At 40.3% G+C, this 22,565-nt stretch overlaps 1 protein-coding gene across 1 annotated transcript in view; it reads right to left on the reverse strand.

Annotated features, from left to right (window-relative positions):
* Window positions 1–231: 231 nt before the first annotated feature.
* Window positions 232–22,565, reverse strand: part of LOC135482833 (uncharacterized) — a 74,621-nt gene continuing 52,287 nt past the window's right edge. Inside the window, exons 2-3 of the mRNA XM_064763254.1 lie at window positions 5,043–5,238; window positions 232–4,659 (exon numbers count right to left, since the gene is read on the reverse strand). Coding sequence (XP_064619324.1) covers window positions 4,611–4,659; window positions 5,043–5,238 — 245 coding nt within the window. The 3' untranslated portion in view covers window positions 232–4,610. The remainder of the gene's footprint in view (window positions 4,660–5,042; window positions 5,239–22,565) is intronic.

Here is a 22,565-nt window from a genome sequence, read left to right on the forward strand (position 1 = left end):
AGACATGGCTAGTACAACTTAGATGGTGCTGATATCTCAATTTCTGAAAAATGGGAGACCGGTCACTTTGTGAAATCATCGACGAATCTGGATTTTGGTACTATTCCTTCTCAAACATGTAAAAGGACGACATGACGCAGTTCCGATAAGGATTCTCGAATAAATAGAATGGATTCCCAAATCCGCCATAACACTGATATTCTCAATTTAAAGAAGAACTCTCAACAAAAATTGAAAATAGCTTCATTTTATTTAAAATCTACCACCTTGCTCCCTACACATACATAGTGTCATAACCTCATCTGACCCTGTCATCACACCCACCTTAGCTCACAAGAGAAAACCATACTCAGGAATTTAGGAAAACAACATTTGTGCTGAGGATATCAAGGAATATTGGACAAGGTGTATGAATCAGTATTATCGATGCACAAGGCCAAAGCTTGACGATATTTTTTTGGTTTGAATACATGTATATATGTATGGTAAAGGCATTTGAGGCCTTGTGGATTACAGCAAAAAACAAGAGAACAGAAGAAAACTAAAGTTTAACACCTGATGTTGTTTACTTATTGAACCATAGAAGTCGACATTCTCATAACCAAACAGTAAATGCGATTACCTCTTTGTCATCCTGAGGAAATCAAGGATTAGCAGTGCCGGAGAAGCGAACATTAACCCCTGATTTTGTGGAATTCTATTGACTATTGTGGGACCAGTTCAATTCATGCATTGTGGTGAAGTGTTTGTTGGTTTATGTAATGTCATTATGTGTGCTCAGTTGGGCTGCCGTGCGTTGGCAAATAAATCAGACTGGTATATAGAACCAATGTGTTCGGATGTGTTTCTTGAAGCTGGAGAATTTCAAAGATTTCCTCAGGATGCTCCTTTGTGGATTTCGAATCCGCCCCACGGTTTTTGTATCCGGTACGCATGTGCACACTAGATTTTGATACAGTTCTCAGTCGTGCGCTTGCGTAACCGGATACAAAATATGGAAATTGTTTCAGATCTGCACTGAAATCGTGGCTGTGCCGATTCAATGTAGACGGAAGTACTGGACCAAAAAATATGTTATGACTATTTTCTCATTTTTAGCATAATGCACGATACAGGTTACGAACGACTCAAATCACATCACTCTCTATAGGACGGTAACCAGTCTCACCTGAAAAGCGCTTCACCCAATAGTTCGATGATAAAATATTATCAATAGTTTAAGTCAATTTTCAAGTTCCATCACAGATTCTTTTAGTTTGTCAACATTTCGCTTTATCCGTCGTGACCCCTCCTCGCATCAGTAATACATTGTACCAAATAAACGGCAAGGATTTGTGAGACGCCGATTTCTTTTTCTTGTGCAAACCTTTTTTTCACGAAAAATGGCAAGAAACCTATATATACCTCCACTTCCGTATCAGTTCCTATTGCACAATTTTGGTTTGTCTGAAAAAAAATCGTTGCTCATAGAAGACTTCGGAACTGTAAATAGGTTCGGTTGATCTCAATATCTTAGTGTTACCGTGCAATAGACAGCTGAGATACCTTAACTTTTCAATAGGGGGGCACCGAGAAATATAGCGTTTACCACTCAAAGAAGTGTACCAGGCAAAAACGGAAACCCTCAAAAACGTTACGCTGGTCTCCATATTGGGTAAAACGGGTATGCAGAGAATGATGCATGCGTTACAATTTTTGATACCAACTACATACATATAAGCCCATATACGATCAGGGGCGCCGCTCCTATTGGCAGTGTCAACATTTTATTACAATGTACATGTATGATCTTGTACTGATTTCTTTGCAAAAACATAACTCTTAGTATTGATCATATATCATCATCGTGCAAGACATTCGGGCATAAACATTTATATCAAGTAAATCTGGTTTTACAACTTACGATAGGGAATAAATGTCCAAAAAGGTCTGGTTCGTTCGTTCAGAATTTGCTGTTGAATAGATTTAATCAATATAACGTCGTGTATAGCGGCGAATAAGGTCTGCTGGCTAATGGTGGTATACATTTGGTTGCTGTAATACGGATATGTTCTTTTTTCTTCCCAGCGGGTCACATGTCGACACTACACCCGAACGAACCACAGCTTTAAGAAACAATTGTCTGTTTGCATTAGTGTGTTATAGTATATATAAGTATTTGACATAAATTTTCATCAGGCATCTTTGTCGCGCCAACAGGGACATGCACTTCAAAGGGATGATTCGTCACTATAAAAATGTTACCATGTTAGTAAGCTGCAAGTCAACGGCAGATTCGAGTCGCCGACAGGAAATGTGATTTGTGTCACTTGACGGCGACAAGTATATATTATGTAAACGTTTGGTTATCAGCTTCGAGGCTATTTTTGATTCAAGGCTTTTCCGGACGCCATCAGTCTGTTCCCGGAAAGGGAGAATATGTGTACATGCAGAACCCAATGATCAGTCGGACTCTCCTCTATAGTCTAAAGCAAAAAAGAGGTCGAGTCCTGTTTTAACACACTTTCGGATTGGGGACCATTTTTGCTGCATGAGGCCTTTTCAATGGCAGCACGTCATGGAGAAAATGATTTTCATTGGTTAAATGCAGTGCCATGTACATTTACGTTTGCAACTTCTTTTCTCGGTGGTGGTGGTGATTCAAATACTGGTCACAGGCGACAGTAAAGACAGAAATCATTTGTTACTGGTGAACTGAGGAGAGAAAGTAACTGAAAGGAATGCCTCTTTTGACCTGTTGACAAAAGACTCCCCTGCGAATCTACTGTGGCCCGTAACTGGTACAGGTATTATCAAAGCACCACCGGCCACCGCGATTAAAATACGTCTATCTTGTGACTTAAAGCCTGCATGCGTTTTTTTGACCGAAGTCGCGGCGATACGGGTCGAGTGTCATTGCAGTATCGTACAGCGAAAACATGGCGAACCGGTTTTTCTTTTGATTTGCATATCCCCACCTCAAATAATCTCATCAAACTGAACTATGATACACTGTGCAAATTGTAGATTCTTATTGACACCAACAAATAGGACACGATTTCGGCAAGACTACGTACGATGCAATAGTAAATATAAAACAAGTATATGAGTATATTTGTAACCCGACATTCCTCCATTATACTAGAGAAAGAAATTCTAGTTAAAACAAGCCGGCTACTGAGTGTCTTGCCACCTTAGTTCACATGGTCGTAACCAAATCCTGTGCGATGAAATCCCAAAATAATGTTTGCAGTTTTAAATTCAAAGTAACATACACAGTACCTCTCCGCCGGAAATCGAACACTTTCTGAGAGGACCTTCAAATATAATGTAGTACATGTACATGTACAATCAAATGAAATACATGTAGCAAAAGTGGCTGTGCATGTTTTTAATCGCCAAATCTTTTTCGACAGTTGTGTTGTCCTCAATCAATTACTAAAATAGCAACATGTCCTGGATTTTATGGAAACATCATGCGGGCTGTCCCAATAATACTTGGACTCTAGCAAAATACATTTAATGGCATACGGTTCGCAGCTTGAAACGATCGGACACGTTAAAAAAAAACTAATTCGGGGTAAGATGTATGTGCTCATGTCCATGTAAAAACTTCCTTACAGTTATTCGCGTATTCTTCATAGTATACAATATATCTTGCCGAACGCTGAAAACGACGACGAAGAGCGGGTCGGCGACATTCGTAACGACAGGTTTTTACTTGTCGCCGTGTGCATCGTTTGAGTTGTGTACGCTGCTCGGCGTTGCTCAGCAAAATACATTGCTGTATCCATGGTAATTGTTTCGCATACCGGTATACTCAAAATTATGTAATCCAACAAAACTAACCGACAAAAAATTGTCGAATGATATGCAGTGTACACTTATGAAAGACTAGACTTCCAGAAAATCAAATTGATGTACTCCACCTCGAGAAAGGGTTCTGTCGTGTGTTTTTGGCCGTTATCTGTTGCAATGGATCCAGACCATTCAGGATTTTCCTCAAGAATACTTTTGTAATTGTCGTTTTGTCCAATCCGAAGCACCGAATCCTGTGTCAAATTGATAAGAGAAGTCTTTAGAAAAAAACAAAGTTTAACGAACAGAATACGCTACCGGTAGTTTTAGTAGTTTGTTACTTCGCCCATTCACCAAAGGAAAAGAGTGAATTGAAAAATATCGGGGATGTTTTTCTGACATTGGTTTCTCTGTCAGTCGGTTAATCCAACCAGAAACGCTCCTGAGTCACGGAGACGCATTTGCCCTAGAACAAATAAAGAAAAATCTGCCTCAAAAAGAAAAAGGCTGTTTGTCCGATCTTTGGTTCCCTGCCTCTCGTTTTATCCAATCAGAAACGCTGATTCATGCGTCACCAAGACAGTACTCGTTTACGAACCAATCGTTATTTGGCTTCTACATGTACGTCTTCTGGAAAATGATGAATGGACAGAATGGTTGTGTTCTCGTTTGTTCAGTATATAAGGTGATTACAGTTTACAAAACTCCCGTGAATTTCACATATAGATGAGAAATCATTATGTGCAAAAACTACAAGAAGTCGATCTTGTCCTGGTATGGGATCGTCCCTGTGGTGGTAGAGTACCAGGAGGCGAGATGTTAGGCCCGCCTCATCATTGTAAGCCGAGTAACCGGCGGGAGTCCTCCGTAGCGCGGCTCTTCCTATAATGAAAAAGATGACGATAATAAAAAAGTCTTCAGTGGAAGCCATGAATGGTTCTGGTGCAATCACAGATAGGAAGTTATAACTTCCTTGTCAGAGCGATCACGCTACATCGGCAATGCTGCAACAAGTTCTTTGGAAATTGATGAGATGGCACCACTAGAAAAGCTGCATCTCATGCAGTTTTGGTGACCACAACTCGGTTCGTGCTGTGGAATGGGAAAAAGTAAAACGCCTATAGCTCATACGCTTGAGAATTTTGACGAAGGATACGTTTCCTTTTAAATAAGTGTAACCTTATGAAAGTACTTGAGTGGTCATTCCATCATACATCTTTTAAATCTTCATGACAAGGCATGAATTGACCACAGATTCCACCTACCTTGCTCTGGCACTCTTTGCTTGTTGTTTTCCGAGCGCCTCTCTCAACTTTCGGTAATCCCACGACCGCTTCCGAAAATATCCCGACTCCACACTTCCCATACATCCCTTAAAAGTTTTGTATCTTGAATCGAGGTTGTTATATGCGGCTAAATCGAGACCTTTCATAATTGTCAATACTTTGTCCAGTGACGTATCTGCAAGAACAATAAAAAATGAAATTAAAATGAATTCGATTGAAAAAGTACATCACTTAGATGCCAATGGATTAAACGTCTATCGGGAGTATCTGAAAAAGAAATAGAGAGTGAAATTAATGCCTCTCAGTAATTAACCTTTTACGCCAACTGACAGAATCTATAGAAATTGTGTCGTGTTTTTCAAGCTGACAGAATCTATAGAAATTGTGTCGTGTTTTTCAAGATACAAATGTATTATCTAGCATTCCCGTTGAGAAATGGCTATCATCATTAAATATGTAGTTGTGAACATAAACCAATAGATGAATTGCCAAAATTAGTGCCTTTTATAGTAACCGTTTCGGCTAAAAATCACGGTTAAAAACTAATTGTTTGGGTGACTTCGGGAGGGGGGATTTACCCCCTGCATGCATGCCCCCCCCCCCCCCACATAGCTGCGCCACTGACATAACTGTCCCTATTAAACTAGAAATATGGGTAGTGATTATTGAGAACGCAATCGGAATGTGAATAGGTAACTCGTACATGGGTTGCGATGATTTAAAATGAAATACTGGTCTAGGAGGTGTGGCTCAATAATGAACCTTCGATCCGAAAATAACAATAATGACAAAGCTTCGGCCTCTAATTAAATTGTCGCTTTGCTGCCAAGTCATAAATGGAGATGAAGGGGTATGGCCGGCAGCAAGTAATGTTGCTACGCGGCGATAGAGGTTTTCATTTAAACCTAATCTACCTAATTATCACCAAAAGCAATGAGGAAAAACACTAATAAACTCTCCATACCGGCAGAATAATATGTTGAGGCAGAGATGAAGAAAGTTGGCGAAAATAACGCAGCCTCTCCTATCGGTGAAGGGTTTAGTGTTTCTTCAGGTAATAGGCACACTTGTAAGGTTTGAGGACCGGTCACACCCTGGAGTCTTTTCGGACTTTTCTCTTCCGAACAAAAACGAGTAACCTCAAGAGACATCTCTTTTTCAATCGCTGCGGAGTGTTGGAAATGTGCAGCTGTTAAATGTAAACGTATTCAGGCTTGGAATATCTTGTTGGATCAAAGTTAAAATGAAGAGGTGACCCCTCATTGTTTTCGCTGAAATAAAGTTGCTAAAAAGGAGGCAAACTCTTTTTAATAGCAGCCATTATTGTTATTGTTTGTTTACGATATCTTGGTAATGATTATCTTCCGCTATAGATAGAGTATACTTTGTCAGTGTAATGTTAATGCATTTAAGTAAAAGTGTGTGTATTGGTGGGCATTTTCTTCTAACACAAAACTACCTTTATGTAAGAAAACTGTCTTCTCAGCATTTAGTCTGTTGCTACATGAGGAGGCGCATGGAGGAGAATATGTGCATTTTCCTCCTGGTCACCTAAATCCCATACCAAGTTCTCCCTCTAAATCACAGTGGGCGAAATCAAAACAAGAGGCCGGAACATGACGTCAGGACCATCGGACAATATATTGTCTATCCAAATTGAATATCTCCACTTTCGTACATTTCAGAAACGTCCTTACATCAGTGAAACCAGAGTACACACCTTCGGTCATACTGCAGTCATCCCGTCATTTAAGTAAGGCCCCAAGGTCGGGTATTAACAACCTGCATCCTCAGTCGCGGTGTCACTCACTGAGTGAACAAGCCGTAAAGACATGAAAACCGTCGCACGACGAGACCAAGTAAAACACAAATCGTGTAGCGAGTAACTTTGACTTGTTCTTTCCTGGTCTGTCGATATGACACAAAAATATGCTTTGGAACCCAGGTTTGGTTTGATGTATAATATCACATTACTATACAGTCTTTGGTGACTCAGCCCGCGATATATCCGAATCTACCAGGTTTTCTATTTTACTAGTAACTGCTGACGAAGCGCGATATTGTATCGCCACTTCGTTCGTGCCATTCGCGTCATTAAAAAGTTGCCATACGCACAATATTCGCACGACGTTGCGATGTAATATCGGGCAATGTTAGCTTTTTGCATCATCCATCTGCGTCCACTGATTTTAGAACTGTCGGGAGTTACGGTTTACATTAAAGGCATCCGTAACATAACAACATAGTTATATGCTACGTTCTGCCCAGATCCCAATTCCGTATAGATATTTATCTAAATCTAATTAAGTTAAATCAAACAATCTGCCGAGGACATCTCTAAGAAGTTAATTCAGACTCTGTGAGTGTTCACGCAGACAGGAAATGAACTTCACTTAATCAAACATTTCAAGAAGCCAAGGCCAAACATACAAAGGAATGCGCCCCGTGTTTCAATGTGATGTCCCTGAGAAACAACATCACCGGTTCCCCGGCGGGTACAGACTTTCACAGCATCATGGCTTTTATCATACGGTGGTGCTAGTTTATCATAGTCACGGTTAATGTGTTCCATCGGAAACAGAAGTATTCAAATGACGGGGCAGCGGTAGTGCAGTGGAAGAGAGTCGGCCTCATGATCAGGAGGTCGTGGGTTCGACTCCCGGCCGAGTCACTGCTTACTTCCCCTACTGGTCGAGTTCAAGTGAGCACCTTCTGGTTGCTCCTTGAAACCCCTGATTAATTTCTGTGGAGACCGGGGTAATAATGTGATATCCCAAAGCGCTTTGAGCGAGAACTAATAATAGTGCATGTCACGGAATTGCGCTATATAAAAGACTCATTATTATATTATTATATAATGGTGCAAAAAGGTCTTCATTGATATATTGAAAAATCTCTACTGTCACTTGTAGAAATGGCTGTCGTGAAATGATATGTATACAGCACTCAGCCAAAATGCTTGTATAAACACATGTCCTTGTAATTCGCTGTACAATAGGTGCCCCTTTAACCGTAATGGACATGGGGGTGACTGCATTGTCCTTTAAGTAACATGTATTAGATGTGATGCTTTGATCAGGAAATGTCATATAAAAGCACTTTGGTTCACTGGCTCCGGTAATGACGAGTTCGCTGTACCAGTCAGGGAAGCTTCCACGAACGGTTCGACAATATATGCCAGGCGAATATATAGCCGTGGAGTTTCACGCTAGATCTGCAGCTCATCCTGGCACCAGTTTTTTTCAATATACTCCCCCTCTCACTCTTTTCTATCTTCCTTTTGTATGCGAGGCGGATTCTCACGATGGATCCAAAGCTGTGCCGACCCACGTGACCGCCGAATACAATATGTACAGAAGTAAATGTGCGATATCTCGCTATCTTCCCGATTTTTACCTGGTTTTACACCAAAAGACAGAAGAGCGAATTCACCTGGGAAATCATCACCGAAATCAACAAGGACATCACGAGCCTTTTAGCGCACACCTTTAGAAATGACAAAGGTTATAACGAGAATGCGGACAGGATCCCATGCAGACGAGGCGGTAATCGAACATGTGGATGTGAATGGTGAAACAGCCCAATTTATCGACAACTCGCAGTTCGGGGATCATTCCCTTGACTGCGCACTGCAGGCCGACATGAACGAGTTTCATTCTTGAACGGGATTAGCCTCGCGGAGTTCACGTTGCCAGATTCCTTGCGAGATGTCGATCAGTACCCATTTCTGTTGTATCACTCGTTTAGCATGTTAAGTTCATCAATATATACATGAACAACAAACTCTGGCAGTTCATTCCGTTGCCAGTGTGCGATTAACAGCCAATGGTTGATTAGTGTTACCAGTAAACGTCATTTGAAAAGAAACCGATATAATTCCTTTGAAGTCCGGTAAACATAAAGTAAACATAATTCATGAGTCTCTTTAATCTAACACAAATTGTGCGGGGATGAAGGAGAACGATGAAGAAGACATTAACTGCAGCCCGATCGTGGCGAGCTAAGCCTTGACTTACAGAATTGAAACAAGGAAAGAACGTTATACCTACATACGAAGTACAATACATGCAGATATTTACAATTGCATTATTCAACATCGAAGAGGCGGTGCCGGCGTCAGCAGGATCCGCTGGTCTGACATGGCTATTTCCGACTGAGCTGCTAGTGAACTGATTTATTAGAGAAGGGTTCTCCCTGGGGCTCTCCTCTGGCCATCATAGACACAAGCTAATTTCCCAAGCCCTATTGTACCTCGAAAATCCAATCTTTATTGGCCTTGATTATATCACGAAGAAAAACTTTACGCTGGTTCCTCTAAGATAAAAATGATGAAGGTATAATCATACCTCCATCATTTTTAGAGCTACACCATGTTCCTTGTACATGTAGATGTACGTAAAATACAACACTAACCCATTTTCTCAACACAAGCAGGCACTATAGTCATCGCCTGTGCACCAATGCCAAGAAAATCGTTTTGACTGTGCCGTAAACTGCACTGGTGAGTACGCTGTAGCTTTGGAAAATAATGTTCGTTACACAAGTGACTTCCTGTCATAGAAGCTATATCCAAAAGAAAAGCACTTCCAGCGGATATAAACGCCTCTTTTTGGCACAAACTCGTAGCAAGCGTAAAGGGTCAAAGACACACAGGCACCACTCCACAAAGGAAGAGACTTCCACAATGTCATTAAAACAGCACCAGTCCTATGGAGTCTCATCAATCGTTGGGTTTGGTCGTCCTGAACGTACATTTACTTGCACAGGTACATGTAATGTACATATACAAACTGACATGTAAGGTATAAAAATGTAGGGAGTTGTACCACCAGATTCGTTGATCGAGTGTAAGATTTTTTTTCAGGAACATCACAACATGCACTCCGCTTCAAAAGCATTTAGCAAAATTTTATTTGAGCTAATTCTGCTCAATTAGTAACAGTCACAGTCTTACTTGTCAGTCTTTCTACAGAAGAAAGAACCACACCCTGATTGACAATTTTGCTGGATGTACTCGGGCAAAGATTACCTCAATAAATACCGGCCTTTTTGGAGAACGTCAACTTTGGTCGAAGTCATCACTCTCACAACGTTGTCTCAAAATCATGTTTTTACATCCCTGTCTGAGAATACAACACTAGACGAAGACTGCTGATAGGTCGGAGAGGTCATAAAAGGAACGAACCTGAACCAAAAAGGCTTCTCGTGAAGGCATTGACATCGCGATGCAGACGGACATTCGAGCCGTCAAATGATAACAGTTGATAGCTGATATACTGTTCGCGCCTCGGATCAAAGACCCACGTCAAAACCAATGACCAAGACTAATACATCTTCGTCGACATGAAAGATGGTGTAGCTTTATTCGTGATATTGCCCTTAACGTCTCCCAAGCGGTAGACTCTTTCTTCTGTTGTGTCTAGGCTGTTTTTTATGCTTTTATATAGCATGCCAATGACCATCGTTGATAAACTTTTGCATATATTTTCGATGGCCATTCTCCCTCGCGGACTATCAGCACATCTGTGGCGATATTTCATCATTCTAACATAAACAGCGGTAGAGCTATATCATTGAGGGCTCCCCAGCGATAGTTGGGATGATCCTTTGCGTGAATAATTTACCGGGGTAACGAATTACCTAGTATTACTCACTGCAGGGAAGCATGTTGTCATCAACGCTATAGGTAGTCCGGTCATGGTAACAGCAATTCAATAGGCAACGAACAGATTTCTACTAAACGCCACCAAAATGGACGCGACTCTTAATACACGCTGTACAAAGATATTCCTATTTTATAGTGCGTAATTGCATTACAAACCTGGTGACTAGGCAACCGTTTGTGTAAGATCGAATGATGTAATGCATGATTGCATAACAAACCTGGTGACATAGATAAAGGCGTAAACACAAAAACAAATTTGATGGCCCCTTGCAATTGGCGGAGGTCAAACATGAAACACTGACAAATACGCGGCATAACGGTGCCAATCTATCGAATTGTGTACAAAGCTCTTATCTTGTTATGAGACTGTGGGGAATTGAAACTTGTATTAGACGAAGTTAATGGAGTAAAGAAGAAGTTGGTCAATCTATTCCTGGACATCACAGTTACCAGCTTATTCGAAGATATATCATTCTCTCTTGCGAAAAGGTTCGCCTTTCAAAGGATAGATTCTTTCCTGTGGATTATCGGTGGGTGTTTGCATGGGCTCGACGTGATTAGAAATAAACAATGTCGTAGTGTAGTAAAAGGTCGATGCATGATTCCACGAACAAGCGCCACATTTGAATAGTGCATGTCCTTGTTGATTTCAACGATGAATTCCTAATGTTGTATGTCAATTGGTGTATTAAACAAGAGTTGACAATCGGTAAGATTTAGCGAGATATCGCACATCCAATCATCTTTTATTGTAAAACTTATTACCTTTTTAGAAATAACGATACATGTCTGTATCAAACATTTATAAAGACATTGGAAATAAGATCAGAAGCGTTTTGTTGGCTTCAGTATTTGAAATATTGGTCTTAATCTAATATTAGTTTTGGAAGGGGCAAGATTCCGATAACAAAAGCGGTGTTATTGGAAAGGTGAAGTACAAGGTCACATTGGCTCGCATGTAAGAGAGATGGTCCATTAATATGTGGAGTTAGTAAGCAGATTCTTGTTGAACATAAGAGAGTCGTATCGTGGCCTTTAAGCAAAAGGCAATAACTAATTGTTGAGATACATTAGAACACTAATCTTTTTTTATTGAAGGCTTCAGTTCATTGGCAACCTTCACTTCTTGTTCAAGGATGTACATTTGCGCATCTGCCTTTACACACTTCTCAAGTGTTATTTCTAAAACAGTGTAGATCCTTTAATATCGTGCTTAAATGCTTTTGATCCAAGTTTTCGAAGCAAATTTACCTTATAGATTGTATTATCGAAACAAAATTTGTTTAAAAGTTCATGTGGAAGAAGTTGTGCTTAAGCTGGCTGTCAATATGAAAATCATTATTTAGAACACGTGAGCCACACGCTACGAGAAACAGTTACCCATACCCGTAGTTTCTTGACGCGACTACGTCATACATGTACATGTAGTTTGTCCTGTGTTTTAGAAATGTACCAATTTTATGGCTTAACAGGGCATTAAAAGCTATGCTTCGAGAGTGCCATTTCCCTATGTATACAGGTAGATCATTCCCAAATTGACGCTCAAATAAAGTTCGCCGATCGTCTCCACTTCGGGCTTTCTGACCCGTAATTTCTATATACATTTTGGAGAAAGGGCACACACTCGACGTGCCAAGGGCCGATTATGGCTTGATTCATTTGCTCTCGATCTCTGATTAACGCCCCCTAGACCAATTCCATTCTTACTGGCGCCTCCTAAAGGCGAGCAATCTCGACGTGGCGGTGCAATCAAATGCTCCGTCTCCTCTGACCCGCACCATCCATTTCATGCTTTCCGATTCGTCATCAGATCTCGCGCCAGCTGATTAACTGAACTTATGACTGGTAACAATAGGAGACAAATTAGCAATTAGCCAAATAAAGATGTTCTATGGGGCCACGCATAATCCTGATCGAAATGTTATTGGAACTACCCATCGCCGGGAACTTGATATTAATAGGCTGGAGGACGGGCTACCGTTTGACATGCAGGGTGGACTCCTTTGATAAAATTTTTATGCAACACAATCTTTTACATATGCATCTTGTGTTACATGATCTGAACATTATATCATCATTAATAATGAAAAGTAGGACATTCCAAGTTACTATATAACATGAGATAGCCCAATTACTACATCATAACTTCGCAAGATGTTGCTGAAGAAATCTTCCTATTATCTTGGTGCCATGTAGTGGCGGCTGGGAAATAATGGCCAATGTTTCCAACCGAACCCTTCGGGAGGCTTGTCCAGCAGAGAATATAGAGTGAGGAGAGATTTGTGGATGACCGGAGGGCCCGCCACTGTATAGGTTCGAATCAGGGATAACTCTCATGGAGCGGAGGATTTGATATGTCCTCGCATCATTACACTTATTGTCTTTCTTGCCTCGGTATATGCAGAGGTATAGAATAAGAGAAGGAATGGAAAGAAATTCGATTTATTGTGACGAGGGTTTACACATCATTGGTCTCCTTAGATGATGATGCTATTAGGTCAGATACTATATTGCAAATCTATCCATGGATAAACACGGCTGCTGCAAAAAATTGAAGCCTTTGCTATACATGTAGGTCGATATGTGTCAGAAAGTATCCAATAAAAAAACGAAGCTATTCTTTGTGGGTAGAAAGAAGATTGGAAATTATTACAAAAGTATTTACCAACAGCCCAAAGAGTCATGACTGTACATGTACTAGATAAGTGTTCTATAACGTGTTCATGATGTCCACTCTTTGAAATAATCAACTTATACAATAATTTCAACAGGTTACATATATGAGACAACGCACTGCTCTATTTCATGATAGGATACCTACTGGTCACTCAAGATGGAAATACACATAATTCAAACTTTTCCATTGGATATCGATACCTGGTAAAAACTGTGTTAGTATTCCAGGGGTTAAAATGACATTATAATTCTCCTCAGTGAGATGGTATACATATAGCGCTTGGACGCAGATCGGGAGGCAATCGGATCTCGGTCGGTCCATTTCCAGACGACCCTAATCACATCTGTATCTGACAGAATACGGAGATAAGATCAATCACCACCAATTTGCTGGATTGTTGATAAGCCAATTGATATACAATATAGCATAGCATCGCAAAGTTTTGAATTATGATCGGAGCCTCAACATTGTCGACATTCGAAGAACTGTCGAGATCAAGAGTGCAATGAGCACTGTATGATACATCCGTGCCTATTTCATATCCAAGCGTGTCATTAATAGAACTATTCGACTGAGAGGATTAATTCAAAAGAAACCATATTTTTCCATATAGAAATATTCAGGGTATCCCGTTGATAGAGAGGTGCCCGCTATTAACTGCCTTGTATAAACCTAAAAAGACAAGTAAACTTCGAGCCGTTTTGTATGTAAGTTTTGAAAGAACGTGAGACGATCATGGCCTATCGTTTAACTAGACGGCTGATACGTTTTAGTATTGAAAACACTGAAATCGAAACGCCATATTTATCGTTTAAAAGAAAGGAAGTTTATTCCTGTTGCTGTAGAATGTGATGTTATTTGTTATTGATAGAGAAATTTAAAGTTTTCCATTGCGATATCCCCCGAAGCTATGCCTAGCCTCCCACGTCTCGATAGAGCTTTCTTTTTGAATCGGGCGAAACTGTTCGAAAATAAAGTGCTAATCGTTTCTGGCTGATGTTCACCATGACACATGCATGTGGCTGGACCAAATGTGGCGATCAAACTCTTTCAGCAGTTACAAAGCTATGCTGCGACGTAATATATTTCATTAAAAAATTGCAGCCAATGCATGCCACCATTGACAAATTACGTATCCTTGTTACTACTGAAAATCTAAATAAAACAGCTAATGCGATCTAAAGGAAATACAATGTACTCCAAAACTATCCGACGAACTTGTTAGACAAAGGGAAGAAAATATTTATACTTTTTTAATTAGTTTAAAACACATTTTTTTATTTGAAATAGTTATTGAATGAATACTGTGTGGATGTACACATGTAGCCCAGTGAATAAATAAAACATTGATTGAAGATGAATTCTATTTTCATATGAAGTGTATACACAACAAATCCATTTGACAAACAAGGCATTTTAATGTCTTTCTTTTCTTTATCAGTATTTACTGTACGATTGAACATTCGGCGGAGGCTTGTCAGTTGTTTGTTGTATAAAGTGTAGCCTTAAGTGCGATCTAAAATACCAAACTTAAGAAATCTACCCTGCAGCAAGGGCTTGAATGTAAAGCCACGACTAAATAACTTGAAGTGTACCTATCATTATTATCATTCGATGTATGGCAACACTTTTTAAATCTCAAAATTTACGTTGAAATATTAATATCAGATGGTTTTTTGGCTTCATTCGTTGAATTATGCCAGAAATAAATGGCTGGAAGCCCTATAGGACGCTCAAATACGTGCAAAGGCGGAGAAATAGCAATTATTAACAGGTTTCTGATACATGTAATTCAGCGGGGTTTTAAAATGCACGCCGGCCTTACGAAAAATAAAAAAATCAGAGAAATGTAATATTTCGTAATCTCCCTATACATATCATGTAGGTGGCGAATTTTGAAGACGATGTCAGGACCAGGCGAAATAACATGAAGCCGGTGTAAAATTCTAGGAATTTACTTATCTATTCATGGCTACTGCTACTAAAAACCAGGGCGTGAACTTATTGCTCCAGCAACAGCAAACCTTGAGTAAGGAAGCCATGTAACGGAAATCAACTCAATCTCGGTTTTCGTCACGCAGTCTCCGAGACCAATCAGAACAACTGATAACAGCTAATCAGGGGCGTGTCTGTATTTGCACACCAGGTTTGTTCCGGTGCAAGTGGAATGGACTTTAGTAAGAAATTATAGACTTTGCAGCAACACAACCACAGTAGAATATCACAAACGACGTAGGCGGCGGTGATTTCGTATGACCCTGGAACAGCAGATGGGCGCGAACCCTTCTAACTCTGACAAGGAACGCACCGCTAGGCAGATTCCAGAGATTGATAGGGACACCCACAGATTTATTTGAGCCCGATAGGCATTCCTGTTTGACGATGAAGGCGTGCCCTCTTCGAAACACCTGGCAGGAACTCGAGAGAATTAATGGTTCCATATGATTCACTCGAGACCGTTGACACACATGATACCTTCAGTAACTTCAGGTTTGCCCCTGTGAAGGTTTCGCAACGTTAGCTAATGATTATGCAGTCGTTACATGTCTGAGTTTATAGAAAGTGCTGATGCCATACGCAGTAGTATGTTATTTCACGAACATCACTTTCGGCTGTCTCTCGATTCATTAAACTTGCACACGTATGCGACAGAAGAAAAATGGAGAGAAAAAACTGAATCGTGGGGTCACACTGACGACGTAAGGATTATGGCCGAAAATATCATTACAGTGTCAATTATGTTGTTATCGATTCGGACGTCTTTGGACTCTTACATGTAAGAAACGGTACCCTCATTAAGGACCAGACCTGAGCTGCTTTCAGAATGATACCAGCAAAACTGGTAGCTTTTGGATCATTAGCCATTATCAGTCAGGAATCAGTCTTCTGCGGTCGGTGGGCGTGCAACCCAGTACCCATTTGAGCTTAACTAGGATAGAGTATTAATTGGTCGACGGGAAACAAGCCATGATCTGAATGGCTCACCATGAACAGTTACAAGACATCCCCTGAATGCAGCATAGGTTTCTAGGGAAAAAATTAGGCGGACGTCTTGTGGGAGCATCAACAATATCATTGCAAGATGGCCGCCATCAATTGCAAGATGGCCACCGCAGCTCCACGACAAATAGCAAGATATTACCAAATCTTGAATAAAATATGCATGCGCGTTTTCTAAAACAAATTCCATAGTTTTGTTGATGAATTCTTCAGTGTCCCCAATCTTGAAATTCGAAAATGTATATAATCAAAACTTGAACTGGAAACAGTACGTTTCATATTTTGTTACAACAGATTCTTCATCATAGCACTTTCAAAGTTGTTACGGACAGTTTCATTCAGACATCATATAGACGCGGATTTTTATTAGGGTATTTCTTGTAATACAACCAGAGGAAGATGTTATCGCCAGCTATATACACAGTAGTCACGAAACATCAATTTGCTCGACTGACCATAAACAAATCAGTCTATATATGCGAGGCTTTCAATGGAAATATATCTATTGGTCGCTATTAATATCGAGAATCGAGAGGCGACCGTACATTGAAAACCACTGGTGCCAGGATGGACTTTAAGAGCAAGGATCGGGATTTATAAATTTTCCTCCAATCTTTTGTTTCAAAAGTAGGATCACTTCTTACAACTATACTTGATTTTATCACCTGTGACCCTCTCTCTCATACGGCCCCTCAAATATCAAAATAAATATTGCAATCTGAGGTTTCCCAAATTTGTGTATCTAGTGGAAGTAGTAGTGACCTCATGAGAGGACACATGAAGTCACGTACGCTACGTCGAGTTGCTCGCCTTTCCGCACCACCTTACCCGATCTGTCGATACACTGTTCGATTCTTATGTCACGCGTCTCATCTCGAATCATTCATCTCAATAACAACATCTCAACCTGTCATCAAGGACATTAGTGCCTACGTCAGGCAGGCGGAGCACGGATTTATCACTCAGATACAAGAACATTCGAAATTCGACTTATTCATAGATCGGGTAATCCTGCTTCATTTCTTTCAAGATGGGAATGCCAAATTTGCTTATGACTCAGATTTGAAACCAAGATTCAATCTCAGAGATTGATTTGACGAGGAATTGGTTCCTTATTTAACAAAATGAAGGTTTTCGGTATTGCAATCTACGTGTTATATGTATATATACAATTATAATTTAGTCCATACTTCGAAATTTACTGGTGTCCGTGATTGCGCAAGACGCTCCATTAGATTCTTTTCGCATTTTGGAGTCAATTTAATGGGGTTTTCTGAGGATTCATGCATTATACAAATGTAACTGCACATATATACGGGATTGTGTATAACAGCACTTCTATATTCCTGTACCACCAGTAATCCAAACGGCGTACCCCTTGACATTCTGTATGGTCCAAGACAAGGTAGATGTTAACTTCGACCTGACTTATATGACTGTATATTGCCTACTTTATTTCAACAACAGATACTTCCTGTTGTGTCGTCGCAATAATTCTTCCAAATTGCTGCTGCATATGACAGACGCCCAGATTGAAAGGTACATCGGGTTGAATACTCGTGTAACACAATCTTATCAAAAAATAAAAGACAACGCATGTCAATTTGAGGACGGCAATCGATGATATGCTTTCAATGTATACCAGTATTTTTGGGACAGTCCCCAATCGTACAGAGACACAAGATTGCGGCTGCAGTGCGGAATCCAATTTGACTATATCGGGTTATTCCTGAAAAAACTGCCTGTCTTTAAAATTCTACATGTACATGCATATCTAGAAGGTATAGATAGACAGAAAATTGCACCCATCAAAGATATCTTGTAATACTTACATGATTTTTTCTTCGACACACGACTCATTGGAGTTACTTCAAAGGGAATTTCTGAGACGAATCCCACAACAGCTATAGGTTAGGTAAGTCGAAAGTTTGCAGCGTGACTGTGATATATGTAGCCTAGCCAAGGGGTTATCATGTTTTAAATTCTTTATTAAAAATGCACATGGGTGTACCGATACCGAGCTAAAAGCGTAGATTTAATGTAACTTTGCACAGAATATCAATAAACATTATTTTCATCAATCGGCATATGTTATAGGCAATCGCAAAAACAATCGTGGTTGCACTACGATCAGAATCCCGCTAACTGTGATCACCAGTTCCTCTGCAGATCTGTCGATACAATCATACCTGTATGCTGGCAAAGAGCGTGGTGGCAAAGACACTCTTCAATGTAAGACGGCGTAAGAACTATCATTAGGTTCTTGCAAGAACACATAAAGACTATTTGTCTTATTTCTTGTAGCCGAAACAAAGCATTATATAGCTGATGAACGCATCGCGGCCATGCCGGTTGTGGATGACTTTATTTTGGCTTTTTCGTTTTTTCAATTCGAAGCTAAGAACAATGTAGACGGCTTAAAGGTGTTTCTATAGTAATAAGAGCTACGGTGATAATTGTGGAACTGATCATGTCCAGTGTGAAAGACGTTAATAGATTTTCGGAAGACTGGGACAATAATTGATATTGCTTACCTTGATGCAATCGGCGCAGTGTTTTGAGACTCGGACACCATGTTCTTAGGACAATAATTTCTTTCACACCGGCTAGCTTCCTATTCTCGTCACACATAAACACCATCCATCGATTAGTACGCCGTAGTTCGACAAATGCGTGGAAGATGTTTCGGTTAGGCGAACATGTCCCACGGTATGTTAGCGGAGCCCTGCTGGTGATATCGTACTGGACACGTAGAAACAGTCAGATGATTGATCTGTTTGATTGCCACCATACCATTCAGATACCATACAAGTACCCAAGCGTTTAATTGGCTGTGACTGAAAACTTGACGCTTCATGTCCATGATATCGACGATTGAGGAAGCTTGTAAGTAAAAGTAAAATCTCTCTTGCTCCGTATTAGATTTATCATTATCAATCAGCACGTCAACTGACACCAGCCTCTAAACTCATTTGCCCCTTACTTCCAAATGGATGGTTACCGGCGTAGATGATGGATCGCAAAGTCTCTCCTACCACCTCCGTCGAACACATCACTCTTATTTCCATGCAAGACGCTGCTACTTTGATAAGGCGGCAAATCAGAATCGCAAGAGTTGTCCGATTAGTACGGCGAGCGTCGTATCAATGGTCACACGGCCCTGACAGCAAAGTCAACTTTGATCATGAGCCATCACAATTGCGCTTACGACATTCGTGTCGAAATTAGGTGGCTATCACATGTGATGGGTTAAACTGCCTGAAACCCTTAGAGACGAGGTTCGGAAGGCTGGTCTAAATAACAGACCGCCACGCATTCTGACTGATATCATCTTTCGTATGCATCTTTACACACCAAGGATCAAATTTACCATCTCAACTCAGTCCGATGGCGAAGTGACCATCATCATTGTTACAAGTATATCAAGATGCTGTTGCATGGTAAACCGCATCATTTCTTTTGACAGACACATCCTGTAGAAGACATGTAGCTCACGGTTCGGGAATCTAAATAACTGATCGTAGCCGGTAATTTGGCCTGTCGTATAGCTAACGGAGGGTGGACGAAGCAATTTGCGCCAACATGGATCAAACGTGACCTAAGCGAAGCCATCCTACTTAAATGGGCGCCGATTGGTCAGCGGAAAATTACGAAGGCACTTCGAATATCACGGTGGCCAATATTTCAAGATTAAGGACCTGTACACGCCCTTTGTTTTCTTATTACTGTTGAACATGTGAATGCCCAGTACATGGCAGTAGACCATTCACACATTGTACTGAACGGCTAAGTTTCTTTCACGTTTTCCCATTCGTCATTTATTTATTTCCTTCTTGAATAATTTAGTTTGCACGGGGATAGAAAAGACAACTTAATCCTTCAGGCTCTCAGGTGATGCCAATGCATATCTTTTTGGATCTTTCCTGCGGCTGTGACAGCTCACATGCCAATTTACAATTTCTTTTTTTGTCCTATTGCGGTTTTAGCAACTTCCACGAATCGTGCAAAGTGCCTCATGCATTTGAAGGCTTTCCCTGGAGTGCTGCCCGAAATTAGTTGTTGTGATCTGCATTTATCTAAATCCGGATTGACCAGATCCCCAAAAAAGAGCAGGTCATTATATTCTCAGTGCCTCAAACCGGCCACTGCAGACTTAAACAACATCTGCACAACGACTAGTTTGGAATTAGAGAGAACGACTTTTGCCCTTTACATCGTTATTTGATCCTCTTCATGTACATGTATTAGTATAACTATGCCATCAAGTGGTGCAAATCGGATACATCACATTAAATTAATTTTGCACGCTTGTTTTTCATTCATTTGTCAACTATCGGGTGCGCGTAGATCGTCTATGAATAACTACCTCTTTTCCAGGGGATATCAGACTAATCAAGATTCACGGACTAGGGTCCTTGAATTTCAATTTGTGATTACAGATTAAGGAACGAAATCGCATTCTTCACCGCTGGATTTGCTACTAAACGCGCCAAGCACGCTAAACTTGCAATCAAAAAAATGAAATATTCGCGTAACAGCGCGATAACTAATGAACAAGTTTGTATTAAAATTTTGTAACTTGTCAGTGCATGCATTATATTTTTTGAAATTTTCCAAGATTTCCTATGGCAGGCCCAGGTCGGGATTTTGTGTAACTCCCGGTCGCAAAATTCTGTGAATACATCTTCGGCGCGGTCGTTTAGAATGTGAGCCAATCAGACGACCCTTTTGGAAGGGCCACATCTGGTTAATCATTCTCCTTGCGTCCGAAATATGCAAACTGCTTCTCCTTGTATAGAGGAAAGAACATGTAAAGAGAATTGCCATCCTACCGTATTCTTAAAACATCACACAGGTTTATCAGCGCACGTACATTTCTTGTCACGCTGCTGTGATGAAAGTGGGATAACAATGATACATATCCGTCAAAAAAAATTTTTCGATTTGAAGAAAGCTGATGTTACTCGTATTTTTGGCACATTTAGAACACGCATCTCAAAGAGCCTGATAACAATCCTAATATTAACCCTGGAAGTAAAAAAGGATGATTTATATTTTGGAAGGCGATGGAAAACGGAAACTCATGTATATTCACGTATTCTTCATGCTAGGATGATGAAAGCGGGTGAAAAATGATATAAACCGATAAAGGAATAGGTGATGTACCTTTTTTTGAGGTACATGTACATGTAAGGGAAGCAAAACTTTTGCTTTAAATTGACACGTACTTGAAGCATTATGAGGTTGTGGAGCAAATGTACAGTTCTTTACCGGCATTATCTTCACACACTTATGCTGATGAAACAAAAAACTACACTTCGCGCTAATTTGAATTTTGTCCATTTCATTCAAACGTAAAAACATGTATCTTTGTGATAAAAAAATCTTAAGAAAACTGATGCATATACATGGGTCATCACACATGTTACAATAATTACAGCTATAAAACTTGATTTTGTTTTTGAAGAAGATGAAGGGAAACTGAAATCCTTCGAGAGACATTACAAACTACACTCAGTAAACGACTTGGTCTGTAGCAAAAGATGTTGGAAGCTGCATAACAATAAAGGTACACCCGTAAAAAAGAAGAAATATAAACGCGAGGTACCATGAGACACGGCCTGCATGCTGTGACTATCCATCCATTAACCTGGTTTGCCCTTGTTATTGATAGCATTATCCTCAAAATTCTTCCCTTGCGGATATAGATTCCGATTTCACCCTTCATTCATCTTGTTCATTCAATAAATGAATGCATACCTTGTAGCAATACTCTTTATCATGGTCTTTGGGAGTAGTATCACGAACTTAGTAAGCATTGCTAATGCCCCGGCAATCGGCTAATATACGGTGCCAAGGGACAAGATTTGCGAACGTTTGCTTTGTGATGGCAATGCGCGCCAGCTATTGTTTGGATGATTTTCATGCAACCAATAATTTGGGTAGCAACAACCTACAGTTCAGAATTATTCATCGTAATTGGGTTATCATATAAAAGGCAGGTATCGAAACAATTACGAACGACAAGGTACAAGAGGGTACCTGGAGATGTATTTTATCAGCAAAAACGGTGTGGGGTGATTTTCCTTTGACGTAAAACAACATCATTTTTACCGGCGACAGTCCGACCACAAGATGAACATATTAGTTGTCAGACATC

The sequence above is a fragment of the Lineus longissimus genome, chromosome 2 (genome assembly GCF_910592395.1).
Source record: "Lineus longissimus chromosome 2, tnLinLong1.2, whole genome shotgun sequence".
Classification (NCBI taxonomy): domain Eukaryota; kingdom Metazoa; phylum Nemertea; class Pilidiophora; order Heteronemertea; family Lineidae; genus Lineus; species Lineus longissimus.